At 47.6% G+C, this 14,559-nt stretch overlaps 1 protein-coding gene across 1 annotated transcript; it reads left to right on the top strand.

Moving 5' to 3' along the window:
* The first annotated feature begins 5,935 nt into the window (after positions 1 to 5,935).
* LOC136465719 (uncharacterized) lies at positions 5,936 to 6,715 on the top strand. Its single transcript, XM_066464343.1, has one exon. It carries the CDS (start codon positions 5,936 to 5,938, stop codon positions 6,713 to 6,715), a length of 780 nt encoding a protein of 259 aa, XP_066320440.1.
* Positions 6,716 to 14,559: the final 7,844 nt, after the last annotated feature.

Genomic DNA, 14,559 nt, shown 5'->3' with positions numbered 1-14,559 from the left:
CATGGGCGATTGGGACTGCGAAGTGCAGATTTCCTCTTGCGATTGTAAGATTTCTGCTCTGCTCTGTTACGATATTCACATGTCAAAATGTGTTGACATCCTAACCGTGGTTCCTGCACAATTTAAGGCATGTGTCATGTTCATGCGTTAAGTTCTTTTTTTCAAATGAAAATGGACACGAGCTATTAGAATATATTACTCGTACCTAATGTAACAGAGCAGCATGTCACGCTCGTGGCCGCCAGCCATCTGCTGACGACGTGAGATACGTCAGTGATAATCATTCCAACAGCATGTGCTTTGGATGTTGTCGCGCACCGTGATGATGCCCTCTGGGATCTTGAGCTTGAGGTAGACGTAATTCGGAACTGTCATGAACTTGATGTAGTATGGCCTTCCGAGTATAGCATTATAGAACCGTGACCTGTTTGGTTTTATTGCTACATGGAACTAGACTAAAATGTTACTTGAAGCATATTGACATGTGGCCTTGTTAGATTGTTCGTACATACTCTAGAGATGCATCTGTAATTTCTTTGAAAGAACTAAAGTACAGAACATTTAGTGGATGAAAAATTGTCCATGGCCGTAGTGCAGGCCAGCCAACTAGCTGGTTGAGGATGAAAGCTAGATAGAGTAAGAAATCTATATGTGAAAGTCACTGCTAATGATTCCTTTTTTTTCTTTATAGTTTTTTTTTTGAAACGCAATGGCAGGAGCTCTGCCTTTCCATTAAGATAGGAAAGAGAGTTTATATACCAGAGCTGTGGAGATCCCCGAGCAGGACAAGAGGGTAAAGAGGTGATAAAATTGTACAGTCGTCTAGGACGATTACTCTCCCCAAGAATGAGCCATCTTCTTCTGAAGGATGTCCTCTTTCGTTCTTAAGGCCACCTGCATTGCCGTTTCGTGGGTGTTTGTGAATATTCTTCTGTTTCTCTCTTTCCAAATGTTCCAGACGGTGTAGATTACCAAGCCGTTGAAGCGCTTTCTGTCGTCCTTGGTTATCTTGGATTGGACCTCTTCCCACCACGAGATCAAATGGGTTGGATCTTCGGCCAGGAGGATTATGCTCGCATCGAAGTGTTCCCAATGTAGAATGAGATTCCATACTGCTCTGGTGAACGGACAAAGCAAGGCTAAGTGGAGGCACGTTTCCAACGGGCCATTGCATAGGGCGCATCGGTCTTGGTGTGACCAACCTCTCTTTGTAGATTATCCGCAGTGAGGATTTTCTCTCGTGCCATGGTCCAGACGAATACTTTGTACTTGTTTTCAGTGAATGCTTTCCATATGAGATCACTCCGAAATGCTCTGTAGGAACCGTAGAATTGTATTCTGTAGGCTGATCGGGAGGAATAGGCTCTGTTGGTTGTCCATTTCCAGGTAATGGTGTCTGGAGTGCCCAGCGTTAGGTGGATATCTTGCAACCTGATCCATAACGAGATGAATTCCTCCACCTGCGATGCTGTAGTGATCTGGCCCCTCAGAGCGGCGACCCAACCATTGTTACGGAGCTCAAGATGGATTGACCTATTTTTACATCTCACTAATTCAAATAAACTGGGCGCAAGATGCTTTGGAGCCTCACCGTCCAGCCAGCTGTCATGCCAGAAGCGAGCTTTTTGCCCATCACCAATTGTGACTATCGTAGATGCATTGAAAAGTGCCCGATCTAGATCGTTGCAGGGAAGCTCCATTCCAGCCCAAGGTTTAGAAGTGTCCACCCAATCCTGCCACAACCATCTTAAGCGCAATGCCCTGCCGAACTTGTTAAGGTCAGGTATTCCAAGCCCCCCGAGGTCCTTTGGCCTAGTTACTGTCGGCCAATTAACAAGGCAGTGCCCCCCATTGGCGTTTTCCTCTCCTTTCCAGAGAAAGGACCTTCTAATTTTGTCGATGCTTTTTCGAGCCCAAGCCGCCAATGGGAATACCGTTAGATGATAAGTTGGCATTGCTGAGAGAACGGATGAAACCAGGGCGAGGCGACCGGCTCTGTTCAGCCATTTTCCTTTCCATCTAGGCAATCTTTGGCCGATCCACTCGGAGCGGCTGGACGTGTACCTTCCGTAACGAACGCGTGTGGAGCTGCAGGCCAATCCTTTGCAGGGATCAGGGGCTCTCTTCTTCATAGTTTTATAGGCACTGAGAATGATGTAGTGAAAAATCTCAAATTTTGATATGTTGCTTTGACTATGGGTTGCATTACTTTGACTATTAGCATAATAAAAATGCATTAGTAGAATGATCTAATTTGGATGGCAGTTAGAATTGCACTGACATAAAAGAAAGCATTGTTCACAAAAAAAAAGAGATAAAAGAAAGCATCATTGCCTCAGTCCTGATATTTCTTGAGTGTGTTAGTTATTTATTTTTCCAGAAATTTCTCTGGTTGCCCTCTGTAGCTCTTTGCTTTCTCAATTGGTTATATGCTTTTACATTGGTTTGGTCTGTCCTACTGTTATTTCAATATTAGGATTATGCTGTAGCTGGGTTTGAATTATTATGTGTGCATGTAGTGATCACAATAACCACTGCCAGGAGATGTACAAGTAGAAGGATCCAAAGCACATGGCCTATGTGATGGTGCACTATTGGTCATTGCTCCAACACAATAGGAAGTGGAAACTGAGAAAGACTAATGGTGATCCACCGAAGAAGGTGCCAAGCAAATCCTCTCTAGGCTTGGCGCAAGTGCATGAGGTCATGATGAGGAAGATGAGGGGGGGGGGGGGGGGGGAGCAATTCTTGCTCTTGGAGGCACCCAAAAAAACAAGTGAGGGAGAGGATTAAGAAGGGAAGGGACCACGTGTTTCACACAATAGTCCAAGAGACGATTGCAACAAAGGAGTTTGAGGCTGAGAAGAAGCAAGAAAATGAAACAAGATGGATGGAAATCAGGGCCATGGAGATGAACAAGGTGGTGATTGAAGAGAAGTTGCGAGTTCTTGAAGAGGAGTTGCAAATGAAAAAAAAGTGGTGCAAAAATGCAAGATTATATTCATGGACATTATTGGGTCTTGAAGATACATGTATCGCATACTCTTGTAACTGTTCGCCAGGGTGACCGCAGTCACCACGCTCCCTGTGTTCGTGCACGCCATGCACCGGTTGCAGCTAGACTCAGTTGCCAAATGCAACCTCTTGAGATGTACACTACATATACTCAATGAGATCAATACACAAGGTTGTTGGCTCCTATTATTTCTATCTACATTGGGCTTGATGAAACACAAAAGGCCTATGTTCTGTCAATGCATGCTCAAATTTTGGCGTCAAAGATGAGAGGGAGTGGCAGTGGAGTGGAAATGCAAGGGTTTGTTGATCTGTATATGTGAAAGTGCATTTGCCCCCTATATGGATTTTGGTGTATTGATGACATCCAAATTAGGGACTAATGAGATCTTAATGAGATATATTGCAGCTTTAGTCCCTTAAAAGTTTCAAAGAGTTGATTTAAGATGAAACGGTATCCCTCGATTCTTTAAGTGCAAAAGGCGAACGAACCCAAAGCGTGCTTCAAGCATTTTTAATTTTGTTTTAGGTTTAGGTATGCTGTACTATAAAGAGGGATGCAAGTTTAGGTGGTCTAAGAAAGATAGAGTGCTCAAGCATAAAAATAAAATCAAAACAGAGACACAAAATCACCTCACGAACACTTAGATATAGTTCTTGGACTTTTGCTAGTCGGAAGTCCCGGCGTGAGCCGGGAGTTCCGGCCGTCGGAAATTCCGGCATTTGGTGCCGGAAGTTCCGACACTTGAGGACTTAGTCGTCAGCCTGCCTATGCTCGCTTGCCCATCGGAAGTCCCGACGAAAGTTGGGAGTTCTGGGTGCCGGAAGTTCCAGCTCCTACCGGAAGTCCCAGCGCTTTGGGACTTAGCCCCCTAGCTCGGCTCTAGGTCGGGAGTTCCGACGTGAGTCGGAAGTCTCGACTGCCAGAAGTTCTGGTTCCAGCTATGTTGACCACCTTTGTCTGTGCCTTGAATAGTGTTTACAGAAGGGCCGGAAGTTCCGGCGATCCATGTCGGAACTTCCAACCCAGATCTGAACAGTTGGATTTCACTATGAGTATAAATAGCTCTCTCCTCTCTTCTAACCATGAACCACTTATTCATTGCTCACCAACCTTTGTCCAAAACAGCTCCTAAGCATTCAAGGCACCCCTCTCCTCTCCCCTTTGCTCCAATCTTTGATTCACCTAGGGGTTTGAGTGAAAGGAGAGTGGATTGAGTGAGAGAATCACTTTGGCAAGCTTGAGCACTTGATTTCTTCATCAAGCTAGTTGGATTTGCGTTTATTACTCTTGGGTTCTTGGAACCCTAGTCGGCTAGGCATCGCCCAAGAGCTTTCATCTTGTGGAAGAGCCTTGGGAAGTTTGTATTACCCTTGATTTCTTAGTGAAAAGCTCAAGTAACCTTTGTGGTTGCTTTGAGAGAGGCAAGGAGGTGGAAGAGACTCCGACCTTGGTGGTCACCTCAACAATGAGGACGTAGGAGCTCCTTTGTGGGGTTGTCGAACCTTGGGATAAATCCTTGTGTCCCGCGTGCTTATTGTTGTTGTTGTTGTTGTGATTTGTTATGTCATATTTGTTTTCATTGGTTTATCTTCCTCTCCAACTCTCCTTTTAGGGTTTGGACTCGATCTACGGAGTGGTGACCTTCCGGTGTCAAAGGAGCAACCCCAACACTTCACCTTACCACTAGGGAGTGGGGTTGTAAGGTATCTTTCACTCAAAGTTTATTTTAGCACTTGTAGTGAATTTCACATAGGTGCCATAACTCTCGGTTGTTTGCGTCGGAACTTTCAGCTGCCAGAAGTTCCGGCCCAAACAATCGGAACTTTCGACTGTCACTGATATTTGACTTTGAGTTTACGTAGAAATTTTTAGATATGCCTATTCACCCCCTCTAGGCATTGTTTAGATCGTTTCAATTAGTATCAAAGCGAGGTCTTCCTTTAGCGCTTCACCGCGTGAGAAGAAACAATGTTGGAGACCGACAAGATGCAAGCCGATGCCACCGAGATGGGCAAGAAGATAGCTAAAGAGTTGATGGCTGCTCAAGTCAAGTTCTTTCTAGATGAAATGAAAAAGATGCAAGATGAGATGAGCAAGATGAAGGAAGAATTGAGCAAGAAGGTTGATGATGCAATAAGTGGCAAAATGATGTAATAAGTGGCAAGAATGAAGCAAACAAAGATGCCACTAGTGATATTGGAGCTGGTGAGCATGCTCATGGAAAGGGAATATATTCAAACATGAACTTTGACTATGGACAACTCATCAAATGTTCACCTCTACATACCCCTTCAGTCAACATTGGCAAGCCACCTCACTTTGATGGAACGAGATACACCGATTGGTCCTACAAGATGAAGATGCATCTCATTGCCGCAAAACTTTGGGAAGTTGTGGATGTTGGTGTGATGATTCCTACCGATAAAGATAGATAGATAACTCTGGAAGAAGTGCACAATCTCCATCAAAATGCACAAGTCGTAGCTTTGCTTGTGTCAAGCTTAAGTTTGGATGAATTTAGAAAGGTAAATGAAATGGAAAATGCAAAGCAAATTTGGGATACTTTGAAAGTGTCATTTGAAGGAGATAAGAGTGTGAGAAAATGCAACATTGAGTTGCTTCATGGTGAATTGGAAAGATTTGTGTTCTTGCAAAATGAAACTACACAATCCATGTTTAATAGGCTTATGGCATTGGTCAACCTCATAAGAGCTCTTGGAAGCACCGAATGGGATGACAACAAGGTTGCTAGAAAGATATTGAGAACCTATAGAGCCAAGAACAATATGCTAGCGTCCATGATCATGGAAAGGCCCGGTTATGATGAGATGACACCTCAAAGTTCTTTTAAAGCTCAAGCATCATGAGTGTCTAGATGAAGATGCAATCAATGCTCACAATCAAAATCCTAATGCAATGGGATACAACAAGAATGCAACCCTAAGGGCAATTCAAGCTCATGAAGGCAAACCCTCTAGTCAAGAGAAGAAGAAAGTGAAGGATGATTCCTTAAGTGAAGAAGAAGAGTCTGATGAAGAAGTTACACTCATCATTAGCAACTTTAGAAAGTTTATAAAGAAGAAGAGCAACCGGAAGACTTACGGTTATGGGAAGAGAAGGAACAAGAAGAGGTTTTGCTATGGTTGTGGCCAAACTGGACACTTCATATCCGATTGTCCTAATGAGAAGAAGAAGCACAAGCATGACATGGATGAAGACAAGAAGAACAAAGGCAAGAAAAGAGGTGAAGCTCATCTTGGTGAAGAGTGGGAGTCAAATGATAGTGACTCAAGTGATGATGAGAAGAAGGGAGCTACAAACATCGTCATCCACCACTCTTCGTCACTGACCATGATCTTTTCCAAATCGACCTCACCACCAAAACTCTTCCCCAACTTATATTCATCACCAAGGCTCTTTTCCAACCTCATCGACAATGACTACTACACTCCAACTTGCCTCATGGCTAAGGAGGAGAAGGTATATGTCTCATCCGATCCCTCTAGTGATGAGTACAATAGTTGTGATGAGAACATAGAAGAACTTGAAGCAACCATTATAAAGAAATTTGATAAAAATGCCTACACCAAAATAAAAATGCTAATGAAGAAATTAGAGAAGAGGGATAAATGCTTGGAATTGCAAGGAGACATGATCACTCAAGAGAGAGACAAGAACTATCAGCGCAGAAAGTGACCAACACATAAATATTTGTAGTTTTGCCGTACGTTGTGATCAGAGGTGGCCTAGCACTCAATGACATAGGGTTTATACTGGTTCAGGCAACGTGCCCTATGTCCAGTTTGAGTCGGTCGGTGACTTTATTCCTGAGCTTAGGTGCTCGAAGTTTGCAGTGGGGTTACAAATGAGAAGGAGAAAGATGGGGGGTACAAGAGGTTCGGTTGGAAGGGCCGAGAGTGATGGGAGCCCCTCTATGAGCAAAGTGTTCGAGCTTGTGCTTGTGGTTTGAACCTGGCGGTTCTATTGTTGTGTACTAGTGAACTTGATTGATCTGAATCAACCTATCTGTTGGGAGAGAGGGCATCCCCTTTTATAGATGAAGGTGTCGACAAAAGATGCTCGGTAGTCCACCGAGGGATATCCCCACGATGGTAGATTTGTCATAGAGGTGAGCGAGATCAGGAGCGAGATGGTAATACAAGCACCAAGACATAAGATTTAGACAGGTTTGGCCGTCAGTATGACATAATACCTACATCCTATGTTTTTGATGTATTGCATTGAGATGTATCGATCTTGTCCACTAGGGGACCTCTACCTCTCGTTATATAGTCTGGAGGGGTAGGGTTACAAGGAAAGTAGCCTATTTGGTACTATACAATATCTTGCGGTGCACGCCGAGTAGCGTCGTGCATGCCTTGATCTTGTGGGCTGGGCCACCTCTAATGGTGCAGCCCATGTCTTGTCTTATGGATACCGGGGGCCGTACCCCCACAGCTAGTCCCCAAGCCTGATAGTAGGTGACATAGTCATATGGTTCTAGGTCAAAAAGTAGAAGACCAGTCGAGCAGGCAGCCAGTCCCCTAGCATAGCCTCGAGATGAGAACAAGCACATTCACCGCATGGTGAAGTGTGCCCACTTAGTCTCCGAGCTTGCTAGAAGATGAATAATGAATCTTATAGCAGGGTCAAAGAAAAAGAAGTCTGAAAGCTTTGTCGACGTCTTCTAACATGCACGCATCAAGACCCCAAACATGCTGCCCAAGATCAGCACCCTGATCCGAACAGCATGGAGTAGCTTGATAGCACACCGATGAGACATAGCAAGATCCGACCACCAAGGGAGCGCCGAGGAGTCCCCGACATCATTGGCGATGTCTGAGCGCCGACGAGCGAGGAGTCCTTAGCATTGCTAGCATGTCCAAGCACCGAGGAGCGAGGAGTCCTCGGCGTCACTGGCGATGACCAAGCACCGAGGAGAGAGGAGTCCCCGGCGTCACTGGTTATGTCTGAGCATCGAGGAGTCCACGGCATCATTGGCGATGTCTGAGCATCGATAAGCGAGGAGTCCCCGATGTTGCTGGCAATGTCCGAGCACCGAGGAGTCCCCGACGTAGCTGGCGACATCCGTGTGGTGAAGTGTGCCCACTTAGTCCTCGAGCACGAAGAATTTGAGCGCCAAGGAGTAACCGACGTAGCCAGCGATGAAGCACGAGCGACGAACAATCTGGTCAACTGGTCGGCGACGAAGTGAGCATTGAGCATAAACGACCGATGAATAGTTCGATCAACTGGTCAGCGATGGAGTCCATGAACCAAGCGGTCTGACCAGTTGATCGGTGGAGAAGCCTGAGCACCAGGTGATCCGATCACCTAGACAATGATCCTACAATACAAACATGTAGAACGGGTAGTACACGATGTAAAAATATATGAACTCCGGAGAAAAATCAGCAATGGCGATGAAATAGCATATGTAGCTCGGCGATCAATTGGTGTGAAGATGTATTTATATTTAATATAAACCACCCGACTAGTTAGTGTGTAGCTGAGTCTCCAGCCCTAGCTAGCCCATAGTCCATAACGTCAAGCACGGAGCCCATGCACGTGTAGGAGGAACAGGCATCACCAAAGAGCCACTGCCGACCACCCATAACACAGAGGGCAGACGCTCGTGCACGTGTAGGGAGGAGCCAAAGATAGGGCCATCTCTGGAGGCATCCAAGCATCAACATGACTGTTCAAGGGTTCAAAAATCATTTGGAGAGAAAATATGGAGAAAATAGTTTGGGGAAACATCATGGCGATATACGGAGATTGGAGAATATTTAGAAAAATATTAAAGCGTGACTTAGCTTTAGACATAGCGTCTGGTCGGCGACATATGGTGTTATCTAGTCGGCATTGACGGCGAACACCTGGCGGGCGGTGAGTTGTTGGTGAAGGTGACCTCGGAGGTGGTTCCGAGATCGTATCTGCTGTCGCGGGGGCTGATGTAGCCAGCGATGAATCATCGTCGTGGACCGGCATGGATCTCCACAAGATTGATGATGAGGACGTGCTGTTGATTTGAGGTCCATCTGGCTTGCCATGGGATCAAACGCACACCCCTACCTGGCATGCCAACTATCGATAAAAGATGCTTGGCAGTCCACCGAGGGGTATCCCCACGATGGTAGATTTGTCGTAGAGGTTAGCGAGATCAGAAGCAAGATGGTAATACAAGCACCAAGACACAAGATTTAGATAGGTTTGGTCGTCAGTATGACGTAATACCTACATCCTGTGTTCTGATGTATTGCATTGAGATGTATTGATCTTGTCCACTAGGGGACCCCTGCCTCTCCTTATATAGTCTAGAGGGGTAGGGTTACAAGAAAAGTAGCCTATTTGGTACTATACAATATCTTGCGGTGCACGCCGAGCAGCGTCGTGCATGCCTTGATCTTGTGGGCTAGGCCACCTCTGATGGTGCGGCCCATGTCTTGTCATGTGGATACCGGGGGCCATACCCCCACAAAAGGGGATGGCCTTACAAGTGAGAGAGGGAGTACGTTCGCTGCTAAGTCTTGGTGCCCACACCGGCGGGAAAAAGATGATGGTAGGCGCCCATAATACTATTGAATGTTAGATGCACGTGGGAGGTTGCGTCTTCTTCTTCAGGTATGGTAGATGTCGGTACCTGCTATACTGTTGATGCCAGAGGCATGTGAGGGGTTTTACCGTGTTTGCCTGCTATGGTAAATGCCGGTGCCCACAACACTATCAATGCCTCAGAGGCACATGAGGGAGCCTTACAGTATTTGTCTAGCATGCGAGTTGATGGCACCCACAACACTATAGGGAAAATGTCGGTGGCTACAACACTGCTTGGGCTCTATCCTGTAGGTGTACAGGGTATGGTCCTCGGTATTGCAGTTGACTTTGAGTGCCCTGCCTTACTTTCTCTGTCTGTTTCCTAGTCCCTACCGAGCGGGCGTCCCCGGTCGGTTGGTCCCAGTCGGCTCTAATTGCACCAGTTGGAGAAGCGGGCCAGAGTTAGAAGTGGCATTTTGGCCAGGTCTTCTAGTTAGAGAGACCATTCGGAGGTGGGCTAGAGACCGAGGTGAGCTCTCCGGTCGGAGAGGTGGGCTAGAGTTGGAAGCGGGTGCCGTTCCTTCTCGGCCAGGCCTTTTGGTCGGAGATTGGGTCATCCGTCTAGCCTGCCGTCTAGGTATTTGGGCCAGCCCATGAGTTGTTCATTGCTTGCAATGTTTGTCTATTGGGCTAAGCCTTTGTTGGGAAGCTGGTCTATGAGGAACCCCGGGTTTATGAACCTGATAGGAGCCCCCGAGCCCTCGGGCGATTCGGGCAGAATCGTCTAGAGGATTTTTGTCTCTACGATGGGTGCGCGCGAGCGCACCCGCGGGTTACCTCCCAGCCCCCGGGTGATTTAGGCAGAATCATCTAGGGGGTTTTCCATGTTGCCAGCGGAGGAAGTTTTTTGTTTTGTTAGTGGGTGCGCGTGAGCGCACCTATGGGTGTAGCCCCCGAGCCCTCGAGTGATTCAGGTAGAATCGTCTAAGGGGTTTTGTTAGTGGGAATATGTGCGTGTATTTTAGTTGAGTTAGTTATTTTTAGAGATCGGGCGAGATGGAGCTCGTGGATCCTGGTGTCGGTGCGCGTTATGGGATCAGGTGAGTCGGAGTCATGGATCCTGGCGTCGGTGCGCGCCGTGGGATCAGGTGAGTTGGAGTCGTGGATCCTAGTGTTGGTGCAGCCCGTACCACCAAGGCAGTTAGTTTTGAGATCACGCGAGACAGAGCTCGTGGATCCTAGTGTCGATGCATGCCGTGGGATCAGGCGAGTCAGAGTCATGGATCCTGGTGTCAGTGCGCGCCATGGGATTGGGTGAGTCGGAGTCATGGATCCTGGCATCGGTGCACATTGTGGGATCAGGTGAGTCAGAGTCGTGGATCCTAGCGTTGGTACAGCTTGTGCTGTTGAGGTAGTTAGTTTAGGGATCGGGCGAGACAGAGCTCGTGGATCCTAGCCTCGGTGCAGCCCACACAGCTGAGGTAATTTAGTTAGTTAGTTAGTTTAGGGATTGGGCGAGGTAGAGCTCATGGATGCTAGCCTTGGTGCAGCCCGCGCAGCCGAGGCAATTAGTCAGTTAGTTTAGGGATCGGGGGAGGCGAAGCTCGTAGATCTTGGCCTTGGTGCAGCCCGCACAGCTGAGGTAGTTAGTTTAGTTAGTTTAGTTTTTGGGATCTTGAGCCCTAGAGCCCCGTTGGGCTTTGGTAGGGGTCAGTTTGAATTTTGTGCGTTACCCCGTCCTTGGTTTCTCACAACCGAAGGGGCTAAGCTTTTTCGCTTGCCTTGATCGCTTAGGCTCGAGTGACATGCTCGGTGAGTTTGCTAATGGCTATGATTGAGTGGAATCTGGGTCCGTTGTTTATGACAGGGTCGGCATAGCCCTCTTGTGACATTCCACTACTCCTTTACCTACAACCCGGCAGATGCCTAGGTCATTCTGGAGACCAACCCAGGTGGCCTGCTGGCCTCCCCTCGATGGAGATTCTGTGGGCTTAGCGAGATTTTTAGGATCGAACGAGAAGGTTGAGATGACCCTATCTGCTTTGGGGCAGACTCGGCGAGGGCTACATGGGACTCATTTGTGTTTTCTCCCCTAGGTCTGTTTGACGTGGGGTGGCCTCGAGCCCTTCGTGAGCCGACCTTCGAACCCCGGTCGGTCGTTGCTCATGTTGAATGAGGCAACTGTCGCTTCATGACGCAACACGGAGCGTTGTGATGCATTTCGCCACATGTGCAATGGCTTAGTTCTCGAGCCCCTAGGTGATTCAGGGCTCGAATCGTCCGGGGGTACAGGCGTATGGAATGAATACGTGTATGAATGTATGAATGATTATATAAAGAAATAGCGAGGGTCGGTAGTGTTACCTTGATGACTCGAGTGATGGGGTTTGAAGGGCTCCAATCAGAAGTGTCCGATCGGGACCCATGCTCATCATTCGTGACGGAGTCTATATGGCCTACATGGGGCATCCCTTTGCTCCTTACCTATCTCTCGGTGTTTTCCTAAGCCGTTCGATCGACTTTAGGAAGCCCGATGGTCTCTCCTGGCAGAGATCCCGTTGTTTGGGTTTTTTCCATGTCTCACCTAGGGAGGCGGAGAGCCGCCTATGCGTGGTGATGCTTTGGTTTTTGTGCCTAGCGTGTGATAGTGTTGGGCCATACCCAGGCCATGTCCCATCTCACTAGGCATTGTTATGTCTGACCAGGCATCGTTCCGTCGGTCAGTGTGTGTCCCATCGATCAGGGTGCGTCCCATTGTTTCCCATCCACATTGAATGGGGGAAGGGAGAGAGTTTTTCACTCTGATCTTTTTCCCTTCTTTAGCTGTTGTGTTTTCTCCTTAAATAGGGGGAGGGAGAGGGCTTCTCGTCATAGTCCTTTGCCTGTTCTGCAACTATCATCTCTCCTCCTTCTTCCTCCTCACTAAGAGTGCCTGTATGCCACCGTGGTTCCTAAGTGAGAGAGAGGGTAAGCGAGGGGGAGGACTTACAAATCCTTTCATGAATTTAGAGCATGGTGTTGAGCTAGAGGTTGCCTGAGGCGGTGCTGGCCGTCTTTGCCTGAGAAGGGGCGGCTTCCGCCGAAGGAGGTGGCGCGCTGGATTCATCTATGAGGCCTTTTTTAGGATGGAGTCGTGTGTGGATTTTTTCTAGTGGATCTTCACCAGACGAGTCTTGTTGGAGGGGAAGTTGCCCAGGATCATGCTGGTGGAGGGTTCCGTGCCTACAGCTACTCAGGTTAGCTAGTTCATAAAGTTTGATGAGATCTCTTCCAGCCATGGTGGCCATACCTCAGTGGCAGCATCCCTGCCTAGGAGCTACCTCGACTGCATGAGATGGTCTAGAGCTCCATGCTCTTCTACTGAGCATCTATGGGTGCGAGGCCCTTTAGGTACCCGTTGTGCTCACCAAAGTTGAGGGAGTGAAATCGGGCGGGACCCCTATGGCGGTGGTTATGTCCGACGGCATGTGCCGTGGCCTCTCCTTTGGCATCGGGCGATGTCATCGAGCAGCCATAGTAGTATTAGGAGTAGAAGTAGTTAGAAAATGTAATAGTTGAGTTCGTGGGTGAACCCCCGTGTGAACAGTTTTTTGAATTAATGAATACATCAGTTCTGTTTTTGTGATAGAATCACTATTCATTCCTTATTTTTATCCTAGCATAGCTTTTGTTTTTTGTCCTTTCTTTTTTGCACCTGCCTGTTAGTTCCATAGGCTGTAGCTTTTAAGAACCTAGGCATGGCCCATGGGGCTTGGCTGCTCATAACCATAGGTCGTGGTGGGGTGCATTCGGTTAGGAGTAAGAACAAAGTCACGTAGGGCAATCAAAGGAAAGGCATGCGCTTCCATTCAGGGACAAGGTTGTTACCATGTGATGGTAAAAAAGAGAGGTAGTATTTAGTATTGTACCCTCATGGAGCCCCTAAACGACCCGAGCTAAAAGTGTGCAGGCTGGGGTGCTTTATAAGAGCGAGTGTTTGACTAAAAAGCGGTAAGACTAAATTTAGGGGAAAAATGACATAGCTGTTCAATGTTCCAAGTGTTGGTGATAATGTTGCTGTTGTTGTCCTCCAGTTGGTAGGCACCTAGTTGAATTACTTTAGTTACCATATAGGGTCCTTCCTATGGTGGAGAGAGTTTGTGTTTTTCCTTCATTGATTGGGTCCTCCGGAGCACTAGATCACCAACTTTGAGGATCCTCCCCCTAATCTTCCTTTCATGGTACCTGCGGAGAGTTTGTTGGTAGCGAGCGAAGCAGATGATGGTCATCTCATGGGCCTCCTCGAGTAGGTCAACTGCATCTTACTGAGCCTCCGTGGCTCGGTCGCGGTCGAAAGCCTTCACTCTTGGGGCGCCATGGTTGAGGTCAGAGGGCAGCACTGCTTCAGCTCCATAGGCTAGGAAGAATCGTGTGAACCCTATGGATTAGTTTGGGGTCATTCTCAGGCTCCAGAGGATCGCTGGGACCTCTACAACCCATCGCTCGACGTACTTGTTGAGTCAGTCAAAGATGCGTGACTTAAGTCCTTGGAGGACCATGCCATTGGCATGCTTGACCTAACCGTTAGTACATAGGTGTTCGACCGAGGCCTAGTCGATCCTGATGTCATATCCATCACTAAAGTCTAGGAACTTCTTTCTAGTGAAGTTAGTCCCACGGTCAGTGATGATACAGTTAGGAACGCCAAACCGGTAGATGATGTCAAGGAAGAATTTGACCGCCTCTTTCGAGTGGATGTTGGTGATGGGCTTGGCCTCTATCCACTTGGTGAACTTGTCGACTGCTACGAGTAGGTGAGTGAAGCCTCCTGGGCCCTTTTTGAGGGGTCCTACCATGTCGAGGCCCCAGACCATGAATAGCTAGGTGATGGGGATGGTTTGAAGTTTTTGTGCTGGCAAATGAGTTTGTCGAGCATAGAATTGGCATCCCTCACACTTGTGGATGACCTCCTCTACATCTTGTAGTGCGGTGGGCCAGTAAAAACCTTGGCAAAAGGCTTTTTC

The sequence above is a fragment of the Miscanthus floridulus genome, chromosome 7, assembly GCF_019320115.1.
Source record: "Miscanthus floridulus cultivar M001 chromosome 7, ASM1932011v1, whole genome shotgun sequence".
NCBI classification, from domain to species: Eukaryota; Viridiplantae; Streptophyta; class Magnoliopsida; order Poales; family Poaceae; genus Miscanthus; species Miscanthus floridulus.
The sequence above is the reverse complement of the archived record's forward strand: the minus strand, read 5'-3'. Positions and strand labels throughout refer to the sequence as shown.